Raw genomic sequence first — 17,611 nt, 5'->3', positions numbered from 1 at the left:
TGTGAACACACCTCAGGACTGGCTCATCCTGATGGGGGGGCCCAGGATAATGGAATTTTGTCATGGTCATGGAACCATTACCTATTTCTTTAATTCAAAAAAGGCCCTTTGTGAAGTATAAATAAAACAAAGTATATATGTGGCGTGCATGACATAAAAAGCTGTATCAGTTTGAATTTGAATAACCACAGTGATCATTTAATTAAATTATCATGGATTTATTACTTCCCTTTTTAAAAATTCCAACCAGGTAACTTGTTTTAAAGTTTGAACATTTTTTTTTAATCTTTTCCTAGAATATTTTTTCCCCCATCAAGTGTAAGCGGCTGATGTAGAATATTTTTTGTTTTCATTAAATCAATATTTGTCCGACCATAATATATATATATGACGATAAATTGTCAAATTATGAGCTGTTAATAAATTATTAGATTATAAATTAAAAAATTTTTTTTTAATATAATGGGATTTATTTCCTTCCCCGGATACCACTAAAAAAAATGAACATTGACATTAACAGCAGAGTATTAATTTTGACCAGCAGGGGGAGCTAGCATAAACGACAAGGACTCGCGAGACAATACAAATCTCACGACCCCGGTCTGTCTCCTTAATTCTCGCGGGATTTCCTACTTCCTCCTCTTTCACTCCCTGTAGCCAACATGGCAGTCGGCAAGAATAAGAGGCTGACCAAAGGCGGCAAAAAAGGTGCCAAAAAGAAGATGTAAGTAGGACATTTACGCATAGTAACACACAACATGTTGTGCACTTTTCACTGGTGTAATTTTGGTGAAAGAAATGTGAAGGATGAAGACGATTTTAGGCAGATGATACTGGGCCGACGCTAGTGTCGTCGTCGCCGGCCTCTGTGGCGCTGGGTCGAGCCGTGACATGCACGTTCCCTTTCACTCTGCGCTGACGCATTTAGTCGGAATTGGGATTGTTTAAACAGAATTGCATATTCCATCTGAATGGTTCGCGACGGTTCTCGTGTAAAACCGTGAGAGCTGTGCGGGTTTTACTCCCCAGATCGGGCCAGTGACGCTAGTTGCTAAAGGCTACCAGGTGTTAGCATGTATTTAGCCGAGCTTACGGCAACATGGCAGTCACACTTACTAGTTGGCTCAGTGATTAAACCCCGGCTGTTTCGATCGTATGTTAGTCTCCTGGCAAATCGCCGTGAAGTGTCTGGATGCAGCCGGACCTTCCACGCTTCCTTGCTAACCCGAGCGGTTTCCCTCTGCAGTGCACGCGTAAGACCGGTTAGCTCGTCCGTCAGTCTGCCTCTAAATCCGGCTCCCGTCGTGCACGGTGCTGCCGATCGGTTGTTTGATAATGAATGAATGAATGAATAATCCTCTCTCGCTCCTCTTCTCCTAGTGTCGACCCTTTCTCCAAGAAGGACTGGTATGATGTCAAGGCACCAGCCATGTTCAACATCCGCAATCTTGGCAAGACCTTGGTCACCAGGACCCAGGGAACCAGTGAGTATTGCTCATCTAAAGTGTGTGTGTGTGTGTTTGTTTTAACATTCAGCTGTCTTCTACAGTATGGATGAGGTTAAATGTGTACATGTGTCTGAAGATATGCCTGGTCATGAGGTGGGAGAACATGATGACTAACTAGCTGCTTCGATTTCCCCCATTACTATGTGTTTGTTTTTTTTAACTTGTCTCCTTTACTAACGTCCAGGAATCGCCTCCGACGGTCTGAAGGGACGCGTGTTCGAGGTGAGCCTCGCCGACCTGCAGAACGATGAGGTGGCCTTCCGCAAGTTCAAGCTCATCACCGAAGACGTGCAGGGCAAGAATTGCCTCACCAACTTCCACGGCATGGACCTGACCCGCGACAAGATGTGCTCCATGGTCAAGAAGTGGCAGGTGATGATCGAGATTTTTAGCTCTTGCGTCTCTTTCTGGATGTTTCACTGTAGACTGTGTTGAATCAGTTTCTGCAACAATATTAAAATCAATCCTGTTTGATGTAGAGATATATTGATTCTCAAAATCTTGTTTAATACTTTTGAACAGATTATTTTTCACGATTAAATTTATGTTTTTATGCAACCGCTCAAGAAAATAAGTGAGTTTCAAGAATAGTGGTTTGTGTATAAGTGAGGTTGCGACTGGAGGGTCAGTGGTTTCAATCTTTGGATTGTGTGGGAACATTAGAAAGGAATGACAGGCCATGCGTTTAGTTTAGGTGCTAAATAATCACATCAGTAGGATATAACAGTAGAAAACTGATACCAAAGGGCCTCTGGGATGCATCTCAGTTGCTGGAAGAGAGCATGGGTGGTCAATATTGGTTTGAATAATTTTGCCATTGAGCAATCATTGGTTTGGCCAGTCTCACCATGCTGTTGTCCACGTGACAGAATTCAATATTAGACAAGATGGGTCGTCCACTACTTGTGAATCGTACTGTACTCAGGAGAACAAATGTCAGGATTTTTATCATGACCAGTTATGACAGTGTGAAGTCTCCTCAATGGCAATAATTCTACCTTTATACAATAATCAATTTTCCACAGGTGATTGAAATATATTCTGTTCTCTTTTCAGATGGTTAATCCTCATAGTTGACAGGGATTGTGGTAATAATATTTACTGTGTAGCTGCAGTTGTGAGAAGAAACTCCAAAAAACATAAACAGTGAAGGTTGATTTTTCATGTAAGCTGGAGAGCTTTGAGAGTGGAAGGGCTTTAGTTAAACTCCATGTTGTACATCTTTGTTGTGTGGTAATTATGGAGGCTGAAAAAGCAACAGATGTGTGAAATTTTTGACAGTTGCCTGGGCAGGCACAGTGAAATGTAACTTTTTTCTTATCCTGACAACCAGGCTATTTTTTTGATCTCGGTGAACATGTAGCATCATTATGACTTTGGTTGGAATACTTGGAAAATTGGTTTTATATAATCTATGAAATGATCCTAACACAGAATGTTTTAACATATTTCAAAGAAATAGTTTCTGTAAGAAAGTCTAATTGGTATGTCTGATTTTCTATCCACCCAGACCATGATTGAAGCCCACGTCGATGTCAAGACCACCGACGGTTACCTCCTGCGTCTCTTCTGCGTGGGTTTCACAAAGAAGCGCACCAACCAGATCAGAAAGACCTCCTACGCCCAGCACCAGCAGGTCCGCCAGATTCGCAAGAAAATGATGGAGATCATGACCCGTGAGGTTCAGACCAATGACCTGAAGGAAGTTGTCAACAAACTGTAAGTGGTGTACAGGGTCAATTAATTTTGAATTTTATTGCATCTTTGAGGAAAGCATATATCTTAGCTTTTGCTGGTCTTTATTTAAAATCAGTTCATGGAGTCTTGTCATCTCTGTAAACAGTTCTGTGTTATTGTATTAATTTGTTGTGTTTTTGTCGTGTTCCAGGATCCCTGACAGCGTTGGCAAGGACATTGAGAAGGCCTGTCAGTCCATCTACCCTCTACACGACGTTTATGTCCGCAAGGTCAAGATGCTTAAGAAGCCCAAGTTTGAATGTAAGTGAACCCGTAAAATTGAACGAACTGTTTTTTTAAAACTTTTTTACTAACCCTTTTACTTGTGGGAACAGATGAGTCTTTCGGTCCCATACGATCACCTACCCATTGAGATCAACTGATGTTCCCTTTCATTAATTGCAGTAACCTTGACTTTTTTATGATCAGCTTTAACTAAAAGCCTCTCGTCTTCTGTTGCAGTGGGCAAACTGATGGAGCTCCACGGTGAGGGCGGTGCCAGCGGTGCTGCAAAGACTACCGGTGATGACACTGGAGCCAAGGTGGAGAGGGCTGATGGCTACGAGCCCCCCATCCAGGAGACAGTCTAACAAAACCCTGACGATTTAATAAAAAATGTAAATGACCAACAAAGAGTATGGTTTTCTTTTGTGCTTTTAGTGAAACAAGTGTACTTTGTGAATGTGTACAGGGGCTGGACAATGACCTGCACATGCAACTCCCCGTTTGCATTTGAGTGTGGGCTCTTGCCAAATGTGTTGTCATTCCAGGTAAAACTGGCGCAATCATGATGAATGAGATGTAATGTTACTGTCGCAGTGAAAAAACTACACAGGGCGTCATAATTTGCAATCATAGTTTATCAAGGAAAAGGAGGACGTTTCATTAGGTATTGACCACATTTTGTAGGTGCAGTAACTAACTGGTTAGAGAAATAAGACAAACCACTAGATGGTGCAAATGGTTAAGAATTCACAATAGGGTCATGATAGTAAAAATCCAGTGTATTTACAGCCAGTGGTATATATATTTAACATAAGTTAATGCTGCAGATGTAAAAAAAAAAAAAAACAAACACGATGCACTACTTGGATATGAAATACTGCATTCCAGTTAAAGGCAGTTGGTCTTGAGGTCGTCAGACAAAGTCCGTTTTTTTTTTATTTGTCCTATCCTAGTACTTGCACATAGTTTCTAGGAACCAGGGCTCGTGTCCCCCTCAAATCACCCAAGAACCATTCTTCATCTATGGACTCCAGGTCGGTGATAATGTCCCCAATCTGTGAAATAGGAGAAAATCATGTTTTTCGGATAACAGCTTTTTGCTCTTTGAATGTGAGACATTTTCATGATGGGCACTAATCATTCACTGTACCTGCAGAGAGAGCTCCTCATCACATTCTGCCGTGAAGTTAAACAGAGCTCTGGCTCTCGAACCACCAGCAGCTTCCTTCGGCTGCTGACCTGCTGAGGAAGACGCACACAGTACCAGTCAGTCAGTGACTATTTGCTGTTTTAAATTTGTCTAGTGAAGCCGTTAACTGAACGTCTTTCAGTTTTGGACTGTCGATCAATCACTAAGCAATTTTGAAGCCCATCACCTTGATCTTCGGAAACATGCATTGGGCAGTGGTCATAATTTTGTGTCTGAACTAAAGGTCAAAGGATTAATTGTCAACGTAACAGGCAGACTCATCAGTAAAGGAAAGAAAAGAATTGCCTAGTTGCAGCCATTGAGCCAGTAGTATTTGTCACTGTGAAATACTTTGACAAATTTAAGGTTGGTCCTTTTCTGTGGAGAGACTATAGTCATACCTGCGCTGCTCTCAACAAAGGCCCTGGGGAACATGCCCTCTCTGCCGTCGAGCCTGCCACAGCTCCAGTCGGCGTCGACGTGCTGGGTGATCAGGATACGGTCGCCCTCCCGGAAGGAAAGGTCGTCCTTTGACTTCCCGGCATAGTCGTACAGAGCCACCGCCCATTCCACACTGGGCTGCGGCACCTGCACAGTGAACCAGGCAAGAGAAGGGAAGCATTATTTGATCTTTTTTACAGAAAACGTCGGGTCTGTCTCAAAATACAACAGCTTTCGCTGATGATGTCACTGCATTTGTTTAAATATTGGTTACCTGAGCAGGTTTGACAATCTCAGTATTTGCACTTGGAGGAGCCACCATGCCTGAAGGGGAAAAGGAGGGGGGAAAGGGTTATTATGGGGGGGAATAGAAACAAAGTTGTGAGACACTCAGTTTAGATAGCAGTGTTGACTTTATAAGCACTAGTGGATTTGTATTTCTGGTTACAGAAGCGGTTGCAAGTGTGTCGGGGGCCTCAGGTTCACTGCTGAGAGACCTTCAGTAAACAGACATTTAATGAAACAGAAACAGACGCAGGAATTCCTGACATGCCACTGAGGGAAACGCTATCACAAATGTGGAAAAGAAAGATGGAGAGAGGCCCATCTGCTCTCTTGTTTGGATTGAGGATCAAGAGGTCGAGAACATGTCGATGACCGTGTACGTACGTCTCGGCTCGCTCGCTCGCTCTGATCGGCACGAAACAGAAATAGTAAACTGACTTTAGTTTTGGGACTTTCACGCAAGCGTACCAGGCAGCGGGATACTCCTGGCCTGTGTCTGCTGCCGACTCGCCGGCGGAGGCAGATCTTCGATGACCTCCACAAAGTTGAGGGGGAAAATTCCGGTGGAGGTGCCCATCTGTCCGCGAGCCCAATCCTGTCCCATCAACTCCTTCAGCTGGATCACGTCCCCCTCCGAGAACGACAGCTCGTCACTGTGCTCCCCCTCAAAGTCAAACCTCGCCACGCACCGCGGGCCACTGCGCGGGACACAACAGCACTTCGGGTTAGTTCAGGTTGTAAAAGGTCCTGTTCAGAGATTTTATGATGTGAAATTTGTACCTGGCTGTTGCAGATGGAGGCTTCGGTTTCCTTTCAGGGAGACGTTTCGGTGAATCTGACTATACAGAGATTTAAAAATGAATTTCCTTATTTCAAGGAACCCTTAACCACATACATTATATGTATATATTTTTTTAAATCACAGGTCACCAAAGAGGGGATCGGTTGATAAAATCTAAGAATTTCAATAGTTCAAACTCACCAGGACTTTGACATAGTTGACGGGAAAGAAACCAGTGGACCCCCGACAAGTGCCCCTGGACCAGTCGCTGTCCACCGGCTCCACCATGGTCACGACGTCTCCTGCTCTCAGACCCAGCTCTCCTGGTCCCTCTGAGTGGGAAGAAAATACACATCGCTCGTCTATTGACATTTAAAAAAGGTCAAATCGTTCTTCTAATACACCATCTCATTTTGGTCTTGGTGCACAATCTCAGTCGGCAAAAACAGACGTGTCACCTGCGATGAAGTCATGTGTGGCCTGCGCCCTTTGTCCATAACCGTCTCCGCCTGAAGCACTCGGTGCGGAGCGCTGTAGAGAGAGACAACAGAGACAAACAAAGGAGAACCTATCAGAGGACACTGGATACAGAGGAGCAAGTGAGGCCCGAGTATCAGAACTCAACGACAAGGAGGACAAGTTACCTGCGGTGGGTAAACGTCGGCGGCGAGAGGAGTTATGACCTTCATGCGAGACTTGTGGACTCTGCCTCTGACGTCTCCGACTTGGCACTCGAACGTGTCATGGTCGAGCTCCCCTAGCAGCAGGAGCACTTCATTTTTCTGTCGACAAGAGGAGAACACGGTTTGTAGATCGCCTGCCCTCTCAGGGGGGCTGCGGAACTGAGACTTGAAAGTGTGTTACGTTTGAAGTAATGCACTTGCACGTCAAGGCAACGTGTAAGGTGGGTAGAACCACTTTCGTCACCTGAAGGGAAAGCTCTCCCGTGTTGCTCCCGTTGAAGTCGAGGGCTGCGATCCCGTGGGGAAGTTCGAGCTGGCGAGAGGAAGAAAAGAAAAGAAAGAAATTAGACGCGTGCTCAACTTGTTGTATGTGAAAAACGCTTACAGCACGCGGGCGTGCAGCGGGGTCTCTCTTACAGTGTATTTGTTGTAGAGACGGTGGCCTGGGTTGGGCCTCGGAGGTAGGACGGGAGGTTTCCTGTGGGGCTTCTGCGCCTGGGGTTTAGGCGAGGTGTCCCATGGCGTTGAATGGGACCGACCTGTGGCCTGGAGGCCGGGTGGGGGGGGTCTGCCCGGGCCTGGTTTGGCTGGAGGTGGGCGAGGCGGGAGGGTTTTGGTTGTGCTGGGCCTCCTGAAGTGCAACACCATCGTCAAGTTGAGCGGAGCAGCATCTTTGCAAAGTGCGGCAACATTTTAAACATATAGGCCCATTCCCCCCCCCCCCCTCCCACTCACCGAGGTGGTAGCGATGGCTCTGGTCCGAACTGGAAAGACTCCTGCAGAAGATCAAGCGTCAAGCGAACATCAGCACTAAAAACAGACTCTTTGAGCAGTTTACAGTACTGGAAACCATAGCAACCACGCAGCAACACAAAGCATTCGGCCACCGCTGAGGGGAATGTGTTCGTGGGCCCGCAACAGTTTCTTTGTTTCGTGGAAAGCAGAGGAAAACGGTGCAGGTAAGGTGCTCCACCACCTCCTATTTCATAAATCGATATACACTAATAGCACAAAACCCTTTTAATGAGACTCCAAAGTATTTGAATGGCCGCCACTCGACAGTAACTCAGAGTTAGTGTCGGTGACGTGTATCAGTTTGTGACAGATCTCACCTGGGACGGGAGGACGGGCGTGGAGACCTGTCTGTGGACCACCGAGGCGTGGTGGGAGCCCACGGGCTTCTGAACGGGGAGAGGTGGAGGACCGTCCTGAAAAGAATCTGAGACTGAAAAGAGAAGATGTCGTCAACATCACGTGCTGGAAACGTGTCCCCATTATCCAACCCGGCATTGGTAGGTGTGACATGACTTGAGTGTATTTGGACAGAAATGACATTTTCCAACAATCGTGTGTAAGTTCACTGGACTCACGTGAACCCGTTTTGCTGGGGACCCTGATGGTGGTCGGTCTCCTCGTTAGAGTTTGCCTTTTGAAAGAGGCCCCGTTGCTGTCTGCGCTGGCCGGGGGCTCAGCTGGGATGTGGTCTGCGAGAAGAGACACTTGACTTGACAACTGCGTATTTTTGTAAAACCTTGTGCAAAAAACGTTTGACCACCTCTTTCAAAAAGTCAAAAGAGGTACACACAACCCTCGTAACCTGTTCGCAGACATTTTGTCTGAATGTATTGTAGCCAGCTAAAGAGTTTACCCCTCGTCATCGCAGGTCACTTCAGGATCTGAAATAACGATTATTTCCATAATCGATTCATCTGTCGATGATTTTCTCGATTGATCCATTAGTTATTTGCTCCATAAAATCTCACAAAATTGCCAAAAATGTGGATCGTGTTTCCCAAAACCCCAAATATTCACATTTAAGAAGCTGAAATCTGGAGAATTTGGAATTTGTGTCTCATAAAAACTACTTGAACCGATGAATCGATTATCAAAATAGTTGCCGATTCATTTAGTAGTCGATTACTAATCGATTAACTGTTGCAGCTCCACTACGAAGGCCCGCCCCCAAAGATGTCCAGGTGCTATCTCTTTAAGTTAGGCTAAGCTGACTGCCTTCTGGTACCTGCTCTGTGCTTATTGTACAGACATTAGAGAGGTTTCTACTCTCTCTTGGGAAGAAAAATCAACCCTGAACATTTCAATACTGTCACCGTGGCATTTTTTTTTACAAAACATACTCACTTGGTTGACTGTTAACATACTCGCTCTCACTGATGGAGGCCGAGTTGTGGTTGTTGATGTTCAGGTTGGGTTTGAGGGGCTCTTTGAAAGGCTTCGCCGGAGGAACAGGAGGCGCTGGAGACGTTTCCTCTCCGTAGATGCTGTTTGCCCTGGTTAGTACAGAAGGACGTGATCTGTTCGGGAAGGCCGCCTTGCTGTGTATGGATTCTAGCTCCTCTTTTATTGACAGTCCCGGTATTTTTTCAGGGGGCTGGGGTCTCGGGGTTGATATTTGCACATTTGCAGATGAGAAGTTTTGACTGTCTTCATCTGTGCTGTGGTTAAACTGAGGCTTGAGAGCCACAGAGGGTTTAGCGGCGACCGGAGGTTTGGCGGTGGCCTTCCTCGGCCGCGGCTCCGGTCGGGCTGGTTCAGGCACACTTCCCTCCTCAGCGTCGGCCTGGCTCTCGAAGGCCTGAATCCTGGCGCGGATGTTACGTTGACTGTGGCCGGCGTTCATCTCGCCGGCAGCATCTTCTCTTTGACAGGCCTCGTCTGATTGGTTAGCGATGTCGCCGGTCTGCTCACACTCGTCTTCTGCACTGAAGGCCTCCAGTAATTCCTTCAAATACTTATTTGAAGAAAAGTCCTCCCGATCAGAGTGAACGGTGTCGCAATTTTCACTGACTTCGACCAGAGGCTGAACTTTGACCTCCTCTGCAGTTGCCGGCTTTCGGGACCTTGTGCGAGGGAGTGGAACGGGGCATTGACGGGGCTCAGAGTTTGAAGGCGATGTAGTTTCAGCTGGCGCAGCAGGGGCAGAGAGATGATTTGCAGGAATATCCCAGTATACAGTGACAGATCTGGTGCTCGTGTGGGTGAGATGTGGTGGGCTGGGCCGCTTTATATCAGATATAGAGCCACTTTGGTCCTCAGCGTTTGTGGATGCTGTGGTATTTGTTCCCACCGTCCCGTCGGTTCCCGTAGGTGTGACGGTTCCAGTGACCGGTTCTCTGTCCCCTGGTCTGGGCAGTGATGGCCTTGGTGGTTTTTGTGGTTTTTTAGCTGGAAACAAACGTGAATAAACATCATGTGGCGAGTTGAAAACAGACATACTGATACATTCACAGCGACAGCAATAAATTCTCACCAGCAGATCTTTTCTCGGCTGACTGTGGGGCCTCGCCGCCCCGTGGGTCGGTGGGGGTGGTATCTCCCCTCACAGGGTCAGTCTGTGTGGCGCTTGTGGCGATGCAGGTGGAGCAGCGGGGGGCTGCGGTGGGCCTGACGGCGTGCCCCTCCTGGGTCTTCTCTTGAATCACCTGGTCATAGGATGGTGGAGGCTGAGTCATGAAAAAGTGTGCACACACACACACACACACACACACACACACACACACACACACACACACACACACACACACACACACACACACACACACACACACACACACACACACACACACACACACACACACACACACACACACACACACACACACACACACACACACACACACTATTATTTTCTGCATATATACTACAGCATTTCCACTTATGGTACCAGTTAGAATGTGTTTTTAGATATTTTAATAATTTACTGTATACACAATTAATATGTACCTAGTACCCCAAACTGAGGTCAGTATACTGAGGACATGACCCGCTTTCCAAGAATTTGGGAGCTGGGGGGGTTAGCATTCTGCATTTACAATGAAATCGAATACAGTATATTTTATGACCATATTCCATTATTTTACGTTCAATATGTTTAAATTAGACTTTTTAGCCAATCATTTTTTATTCCTCTCAGTACGAAAAAACTAAAAAAAAAAAATATTTTTTCCATTTGGTGTCTGGTCAAAATTGTAGCATTTTTAAATTCTGGTAATGGTCCTGGTTAAGATTCATGACTTGTAGGAGATTCCGTGCTCAGTTTTACATCCTTGGACAAAACAGAACCACAGACATAAACACAACGAGAGAACCCTCCATAACCAAGCATTGATCATTTATGGAAAAACAGGCACGTGGACTCGGGCACTGTCAGTCGGCGGCAGCCTATACCTGGGAGACAGCCTGGACGCCTGCAGAGCAGCCCGACTGGGGAGGAGGAGGAGGAGGAGGAGGGAAAACCACAGCAGGTCCTGGGAACCAGTTGTTACTGTCCAGAGGTTCAGCTGAGACGATGGTGATCTGTGGTCGCCTGAAACCCAAACCGTAAAGACCTGAGAGACAAGCAGGGTGCGTCTACACATCCACTTCTACTCCACAGTGAGCGCGTGTTATTTTCTTATTGATTACTTTTTCTTGGCCCATGCTGGCACCTGCTCATGCTAGGGTTATTTGTAAAGCAACATACAAAGTGAGAAGAAGACAAACGTGAACAGGGATTGATGGAGACTATTTTACATTACCTTCTGTCTCTAGTATGTTCACACTGAGGGTTTGTTCTTGCTGAAGAAAGAGGGAACAAAAGTCAGGTAAATTAAAGAATTTTTTAAATTCTTACGAACCTTTCTGCGTTTCTGCATTTCTGATTGGAAAACATGTAGATTTCACTTTAGACTAGTTGTCATCCCATTGTCTAATTGATGAAAGGCATATTTAATGTAAAATTGTACAGATTCATCACAAAAATGCATGCAATGTTATTATTAAATACTACAAAGATCGTATGTTGCTAATCTGAAAATGTTGGTTAAGGCAAACTTACTGCGTTTGATAGCAGCTCTTATAGAAGACAGAGGTCCTGGACTGAGAAACAGAGCAGAGAAAAAAGAAATAATTCCCATTTTATGGACGTCATGATCAATATACATGATGAACAGAAGAAATGACTTGAATGAATTTCAGGCAAAGTTAAAGTTCTAACTTCTAACATTCGTTCACTTCTGTCTTCCTGTTCATCAAAGTATTGGTTATTCAAGGCAAAACTATATTATGTAGGTTGAGGACAACTTCACCAACGCCATTTGCCTCAGGCAACAGATGATGCATTAAATCATAAAAACAATAACATTCCCTGCAAATCTAGCTCATGATCAAATCCACCTACTGTCCCTTACAATAAATCTGGATATGCATTTGAAACTGCATCACTTCAGGAAACATACGACCATCGTCTACACAGCCACTATTCTAAATATCATATTCTCCGGATAGAAACCAACCACGTCTCTTCTTCGTTATCCTCGGGCTGTTTTCCTCACAAAGGTGTCGATTTCTAATCCTTTAACATCCTTGCTTCACACCGCACTGTCGTCATATTGCGACTCCCCTTTCTCTCTGACATTCTCTTCGAAAGGAGCAGAGGAGGAACTGATGTGATGCTCTCGTCTGTGTTTTCACCACAGCTACGGTAAACGGGAGGAGGCACAGGCTCGTCGCTACCACGCGCCCTGCTCATTAAGGACCGACTGTAGGAGGGTGACGTGAACTATCTGGGGGAAAGAGCCGCCATCCTCTCGCTCTTCTTGGTTCCACGTGATCAATTTGATTGGTTAGTGAAGTTGTAAACACACAGAATACATCCCGTGTGATAAACCACAAAATAAAATCTGTTGCATTCATCCTCGTGTTGACCCTCACTCTGTCGCTCAGTGAGCAGTGCATTGTTTGGTCCATGCACATCCTCATCATCAGCAGATCTGCCTGTTAAAGGGATAGTGCCCTGTTTCCAGCTTCCAGCTTCCAATAAGTGTTACTGGACCCACAACTTAAAGTATGAAATATATAAAACTAAGGCTCATGAGGAAATAACGTACCTGGAGTGTAAATGCTCCGGCTTGGTTCTTTCAGGATGATCTGGAAAGGGAAATAAAAAAGTAATAGTTTCACAAATTGTGTGTAGCAAACACAAGCTTTAGCCCATGTCATTTTTACTTCAGTATTGACAAATATGATTTGAAGCAGTCAATTTGATAGAAAATCGAATTAAGAATATTTTTTTGCATTACCCAGGGAGTGAGATACCTGACAAATCACGAAAACCTCATTACGTCAATGCAAAAAATAAAATGATCATAACAAAATCTAATATAACCACAACACAGTGTCCCAATGGGAACAGAAATATTGAAGAGATGGCTACCAATGCGTAAACAGATAAAAATCCCAGTGAAAAGTTACAGCACATGCAGAATTTATTATTGTATTTGTAAGATCAGACATATTGGATTGGGCATAAACCAACTTTTTCAGCATGTTCCTAGACATGTGTACATACTGTCATTGTAGCATGACATCAAATGTTCTAATAAGTCTTCAAATAAGTAAATATCAATGTGGGGCTTCTAAAACTAGGTGATGTGTGTAAGATGTAAACACCTTATGATTAAAGCTGAGAAATCAGAACAATGTCACTGTGGCCACAAGGAGCGACTACACTCATTGAGAGTAGAAGAAGTACAGAAGAGACACAGACAGAGTCAGCAAGCTGTTACAGTCACGTCAGGTACACAACAATATCGATTGATCACAATATACTACGAGTGGCGAGGGTGTTTTTGAAGAGGATTGATGTGAAAAGTATATATATCATCTCACAACGAGCCATTGTTGCATTTAAAATCCTACCAGGTACAATCTACCAAAGGGACTGTATGAACTAGAAATACAAGAACCTAACTCCCAACCAGCCGGATCAGTCAATTGATCTTGATGAACCAGTTATTTCACTGTAAATGAGCCAGTTATTAAATGCGCCGGTGCAATCAGTAAATTACACATTTTCTTGCTATTTTCCTCGAGAATCAACTGAGAAATTCTGTCCTCCCTCGTTTTTCATTTTCCATATGTTCATTTCAATATCTCCACGTTCCTAAAAAAAAACCCCAATGAAACATTTACCAATGTAGCTGAATGTTGTTGTCCATAAATGTATGGTCAACAGATACTGTGCTGTGTCAATGCGGTTCCATAACATTAATGTCCTGATGACCGATAGTAGGGCTGTCGTCAGGGACATACACGGTTTGCTCAATGGCAAATCAGCATTAAAAAGATAGATTTAATTATGACATTCTACCGTACCGTACAGAAAAAAAACAAGTATGTGCCCTGGCTAAGGGGAAATCAGGCACTCCTTACACACACTTCATGCCAAGTGGCCAACAAGTACATTTCACATCTCCGTGCATTCGTCAGCATTTAGGCCGAGGCGCAATATCAGGAAAGCAAACGATATGATCCAATAAGAGGCAATTTTCATATTTAGAACACGGAAGAGAAACATGTGGTTGGAGCCTCTGGCCCGACACCGCGACCTCATTGTGCCGTGAGATCCACCTGTCACACCTGTTACCTGTTATCTGCTGGTGCCACAGTCCGACTGACTCCGGTTACACCTCAACATCGTGTGAGAGAGGAGCTTCTGCACTTTCACTTTCTTTGAGCGACAGAAACTTCCAATCTCTAGTTCTTTCAAATAAAAGTTAAAGTATCATCACTTCCTCGTAGCCGTGTGGTCTGCCAGCGTGGAGGTGATGAACTTTAAACCCCAGAGCCGGGCCTCTCTAGTGGAACCACACAGCAATGCACCGCTTACCTGTTGATGAGTTCGGTACCAAAACAAAAAATCTAGCAGTATATTTCCGCAAAGATCCTCTCAACAGAGTGTGTGTGATTCAAAGAACTTGAGGTTGGCAGTCTCTCACACACACACACCCACAGACAACAGAGACGGGAGGGAGGGCCCTCTCCCGTGCTTACTTGGCCAATCTCCTGAAGTGGAATGTGGTCATTCAGGAAGTGGTGGTTGTACCACATGACGCTGCACCGTCACTGTCATTCGCCCACAAAGTAAAAGGTCACGGTGACACTGCAGAGGTGATATACAACTGGGGGCTGTGACACTGTCTTCTAAGATCATTCGAAAAACTCAAAATAAAATGTGACTCCATGCCTGACTCAATGACAGAAATGGGACAGATGCCCCTCGGAAATCAGATGAGGTATGAACATGGACCGAGATACTTGAAAATCAAAGGGACACGGTGAAACATTTCCAAAAGCTAAATTCCAACAGCTGAATTCACCTGTAGTTTGGCTCAATTTCTATACCTATGAGATCCTGATTATGTATCCCCATATGGGCGACTGTGCATAGGCTCATGTCCTCTGAAATTGTTCTTCCTTGCAGTTATGTGGGGCACAGACTTGACGGAGGACAGCGGACATGTACTGAGGTTAGCGTCTGATTCCTCATCAATATTTCTATCTGTAAGTGAACACATAAGCAAGACGGCGTAAGATTTAAAGTCTGGCGTGGACTGCTCGTACTGTCCCACCGATGTGCGACAAGGCCCTGCCCCTGTTACTGAGCAGCCAGCCTCTGACAGGCTAGGCATTGGGTAAGGGGGGGGGGGGTTGATGGCTATCTAGCCTGTTCATCCTCTGGGGACCATGCATATTTGTACCAAATGTCATGGCAATTCATCCCACAGGTGTCGCGGCGTTTCAGTCGGGACCGGGGCCGATGGACCAGCCGACTGCGAAGTGAGCCAACTTGTCCCTCGGTGTTTTGTCGGCCCTTTCGACACCTGAGCGGAGCCTGCCGAACACACACAACAGGGCTGCCGAGGTCAGCAGGACTGGTCTCCCCTCCGCAGCTGCGCCGTCACTTGAACACATGCCGGCGCTGCTCAGCGCGACGGCAGCCGTCACAGAGCAGCTGGTGGAATGGCTGGGCGACCAAAGGAAAAGGGAAGAAAAGACAGTCTGCCCCTGTGCGTCGACACACGACGACACCAGCCGGAGGGAGGCGGAGCCAGAGGCAGAGGAAGGCCTGATCGTGGACTGCTCGGCGTTTGTCAGCAGGCATGTGCGGGTTTTGCTGACTAGGCCGCGCATAGTGGCCGTGCTGTATTTAGCATGACGATCCGGGACGTGCTGGGACAAACATCACAGCCAGCGTTTTTTGCAGAAAAAGCTTGAAAGACAGAACCAAGCCCCCCCCCCCCCCCACCTCCAAAAAAAAAGATGTATCAACTGCAAAGCATCACGTGTCCAAATCCAGAAGAGTCTTGCGTTGTCAGCAGAGAGAGGGTCCGGTTCCAAAAGCGGACAACAAGGATTACGGGGGTCGGCGTGGATTCGCACAATGTCAGCAGCGAACTGCGGACGTGTAGTCACAGAAGATTAGATGGTGTCGGTGCAGGCGAGTGATTCACAGTGGAAACTTCCTGAATTATGGCCAGCGCGAAATTCATTACGATGGAATGCATCGTGTTAAGACACTGATTTGGAAAGGGGGAAAAACCGCAGGGCAAGTGCGGACAGCGGCTTGTTCGTGACACTAGACACCGACGCGGTCCACACAAGAGCGGCTGACAGACGGGCGTTCCCTTCCAGACAGCAGGTGGAGTCAGGGTGGGGTTTTTGGGATCGTCGCCACGACGGGGGAAACTTTTTGTTTTGCTGTCTCGTGAACCACAATCGAGGGAAATTCTCTCGGAGATGTAAGACGGGGCTTGAGGCAAGAGGCTCGTGGAAATCACATCAGCCACAAGCGGCCTGTGACTGTTCATCAAATCCCAGGTTCAGGACTGAGAGTAGAAAACCTGTTCACGTGAAGCCAAAACTGAGGGGAAGAAAGTAGATGTGTTTTCCTTTTCAGAGACAAAGGACGCGTGTTGCAGGCCCAAGTTGCTGTCCACCCGCTAGAGGCGGCTGACTGAAAACTCAAATGTGGTGCGATGAGACGGACAGGTTCTTCTCAGCTCTGTTGAGAAAAAAACCCACCAGAGGAGTGAGATGATGAGAAGCAGCGACGGTGTCAGTACATTTTTCACTTCTTGGAGCACTGAGGTTAAAATGACAAAGTACAAGTATTTGTGGTGACTTCCATTGAAGTCGTGACACTGCAAGGGATGAGGGATACTCAAACATTCTGATTATTTGAGTATCCCTTGGTATGAATCAAACCATAAATAAAAAAAGCTTCATGTCTTCTAGCTGGGTTATAGACTCTCATACCAACTAGGAGCATCCGAGGTTTCAACGTTCTAAGGCTCACATTAAAAAAACACACATATATTCCAGTTTTCAGTTCCAGCTGATTATGGTATTCTTATATAACTCCTTTCATAAGAATTTCTTATTTTATACCATGTAGAAGCTATAATAAAAGGTATTCTTATCTATCTTGTATCAAGGTATTCTTCGGAATGAACAGATGAATTGAATGTTTTGTTTGTCCATACATTTACTGAATATGAATGCATGGTTGACAAGATGCTGTAAGCCTATGACATTTCCACAGCTTGTGATGGTAAAAAAATAAATAAAAATGAAAATTAAAAGTTGTGTATTCACGACATTTGTAGGATAATAATAATGAAGTTAAAACTGAGCATAGGCGCTTAAAAACAGAACACATGAAGACAGTAAAGGATGTTAAAACTATAAAATCTCATATAAAAAAAAAAATCATATGATACACACAGACAGTTTTTGCAAGTTAAATCACACAAGTTTGACCAGAACAATGTTTCACATTCGATTGGAACAGTGTTTAAAAGTCTGGTAATTGATTTCCATTAACTAAAGACTGAGACTCTGCAGGGAAACAAAGCCAACCGTCATAAACATGATGAATGATTAGCTGTGACATAAAACAGACTTCGGGCTGGTTTTCTGGTAA

General features: G+C 45.3%; 2 protein-coding genes and 1 long non-coding RNA gene across 5 annotated transcripts in view; 2 read left to right on the top strand and 1 right to left on the bottom strand.

The window, feature by feature from the left end:
* The first annotated feature begins 578 nt into the window (after positions 1 to 578).
* Positions 579 to 3,878, top strand: rps3a (ribosomal protein S3A). Its single transcript, XM_035637826.2, has 6 exons — positions 579 to 724; positions 1,381 to 1,484; positions 1,693 to 1,880; positions 3,019 to 3,227; positions 3,397 to 3,506; positions 3,708 to 3,878. Exons 1-6 carry the CDS (start codon positions 663 to 665, stop codon positions 3,833 to 3,835), a joined length of 801 nt encoding a protein of 266 aa, XP_035493719.1. The 5' UTR covers positions 579 to 662; the 3' UTR covers positions 3,836 to 3,878.
* Positions 3,879 to 4,087: 209 nt separating this feature from the next.
* Positions 4,088 to 17,611, bottom strand: part of sh3d19 (SH3 domain containing 19) — a 13,887-nt gene continuing 363 nt past the window's right edge. The window contains exons 2-21 of one of the 3 annotated variants that reach the window (XM_047334022.1): positions 12,735 to 12,774; positions 11,684 to 11,724; positions 11,385 to 11,424; positions 11,035 to 11,173; positions 10,118 to 10,310; positions 8,989 to 10,032; positions 8,220 to 8,333; positions 7,962 to 8,074; positions 7,585 to 7,625; positions 7,267 to 7,480; positions 7,094 to 7,162; positions 6,811 to 6,948; positions 6,625 to 6,697; positions 6,368 to 6,498; positions 6,166 to 6,224; positions 5,854 to 6,083; positions 5,375 to 5,424; positions 5,061 to 5,247; positions 4,621 to 4,709; positions 4,088 to 4,525 (exon numbers count right to left, since the gene is read on the bottom strand). In XM_047334022.1, coding sequence (XP_047189978.1) covers positions 4,415 to 4,525; positions 4,621 to 4,709; positions 5,061 to 5,247; positions 5,375 to 5,424; positions 5,854 to 6,083; positions 6,166 to 6,224; positions 6,368 to 6,498; positions 6,625 to 6,697; positions 6,811 to 6,948; positions 7,094 to 7,162; positions 7,267 to 7,480; positions 7,585 to 7,625; positions 7,962 to 8,074; positions 8,220 to 8,333; positions 8,989 to 10,032; positions 10,118 to 10,310; positions 11,035 to 11,173; positions 11,385 to 11,424; positions 11,684 to 11,724; positions 12,735 to 12,774 — 3,116 coding nt within the window. In that variant the 3' untranslated portion in view covers positions 4,088 to 4,414. Of the gene's footprint in view, positions 4,526 to 4,620; positions 4,713 to 5,060; positions 5,248 to 5,374; positions 5,425 to 5,853; positions 6,084 to 6,165; positions 6,225 to 6,367; positions 6,499 to 6,624; positions 6,698 to 6,810; positions 6,949 to 7,093; positions 7,163 to 7,266; positions 7,481 to 7,584; positions 7,626 to 7,961; positions 8,075 to 8,219; positions 8,334 to 8,988; positions 10,033 to 10,117; positions 10,311 to 11,034; positions 11,174 to 11,384; positions 11,425 to 11,683; positions 11,725 to 12,734; positions 12,775 to 17,611 lie in introns of all 3 variants that reach the window. The other 2 variants (XM_047334021.1, XM_035637812.2) reach the window with 2 other exon arrangements.
* LOC118312846 lies at positions 14,622 to 17,234 on the top strand. The gene is made up of 3 exons (XR_004794330.2): positions 14,622 to 14,921; positions 15,110 to 15,155; positions 15,414 to 17,234. It is a non-coding gene; the product is annotated as an uncharacterized LOC118312846 (long non-coding RNA).

The sequence above is a fragment of the Scophthalmus maximus genome, chromosome 8 (genome assembly GCF_022379125.1).
Source record: "Scophthalmus maximus strain ysfricsl-2021 chromosome 8, ASM2237912v1, whole genome shotgun sequence".
Lineage (NCBI taxonomy): Eukaryota > Metazoa > Chordata > Actinopteri > Pleuronectiformes > Scophthalmidae > Scophthalmus > Scophthalmus maximus.
This window is presented reverse-complemented; position numbering and strand designations above follow the sequence as displayed.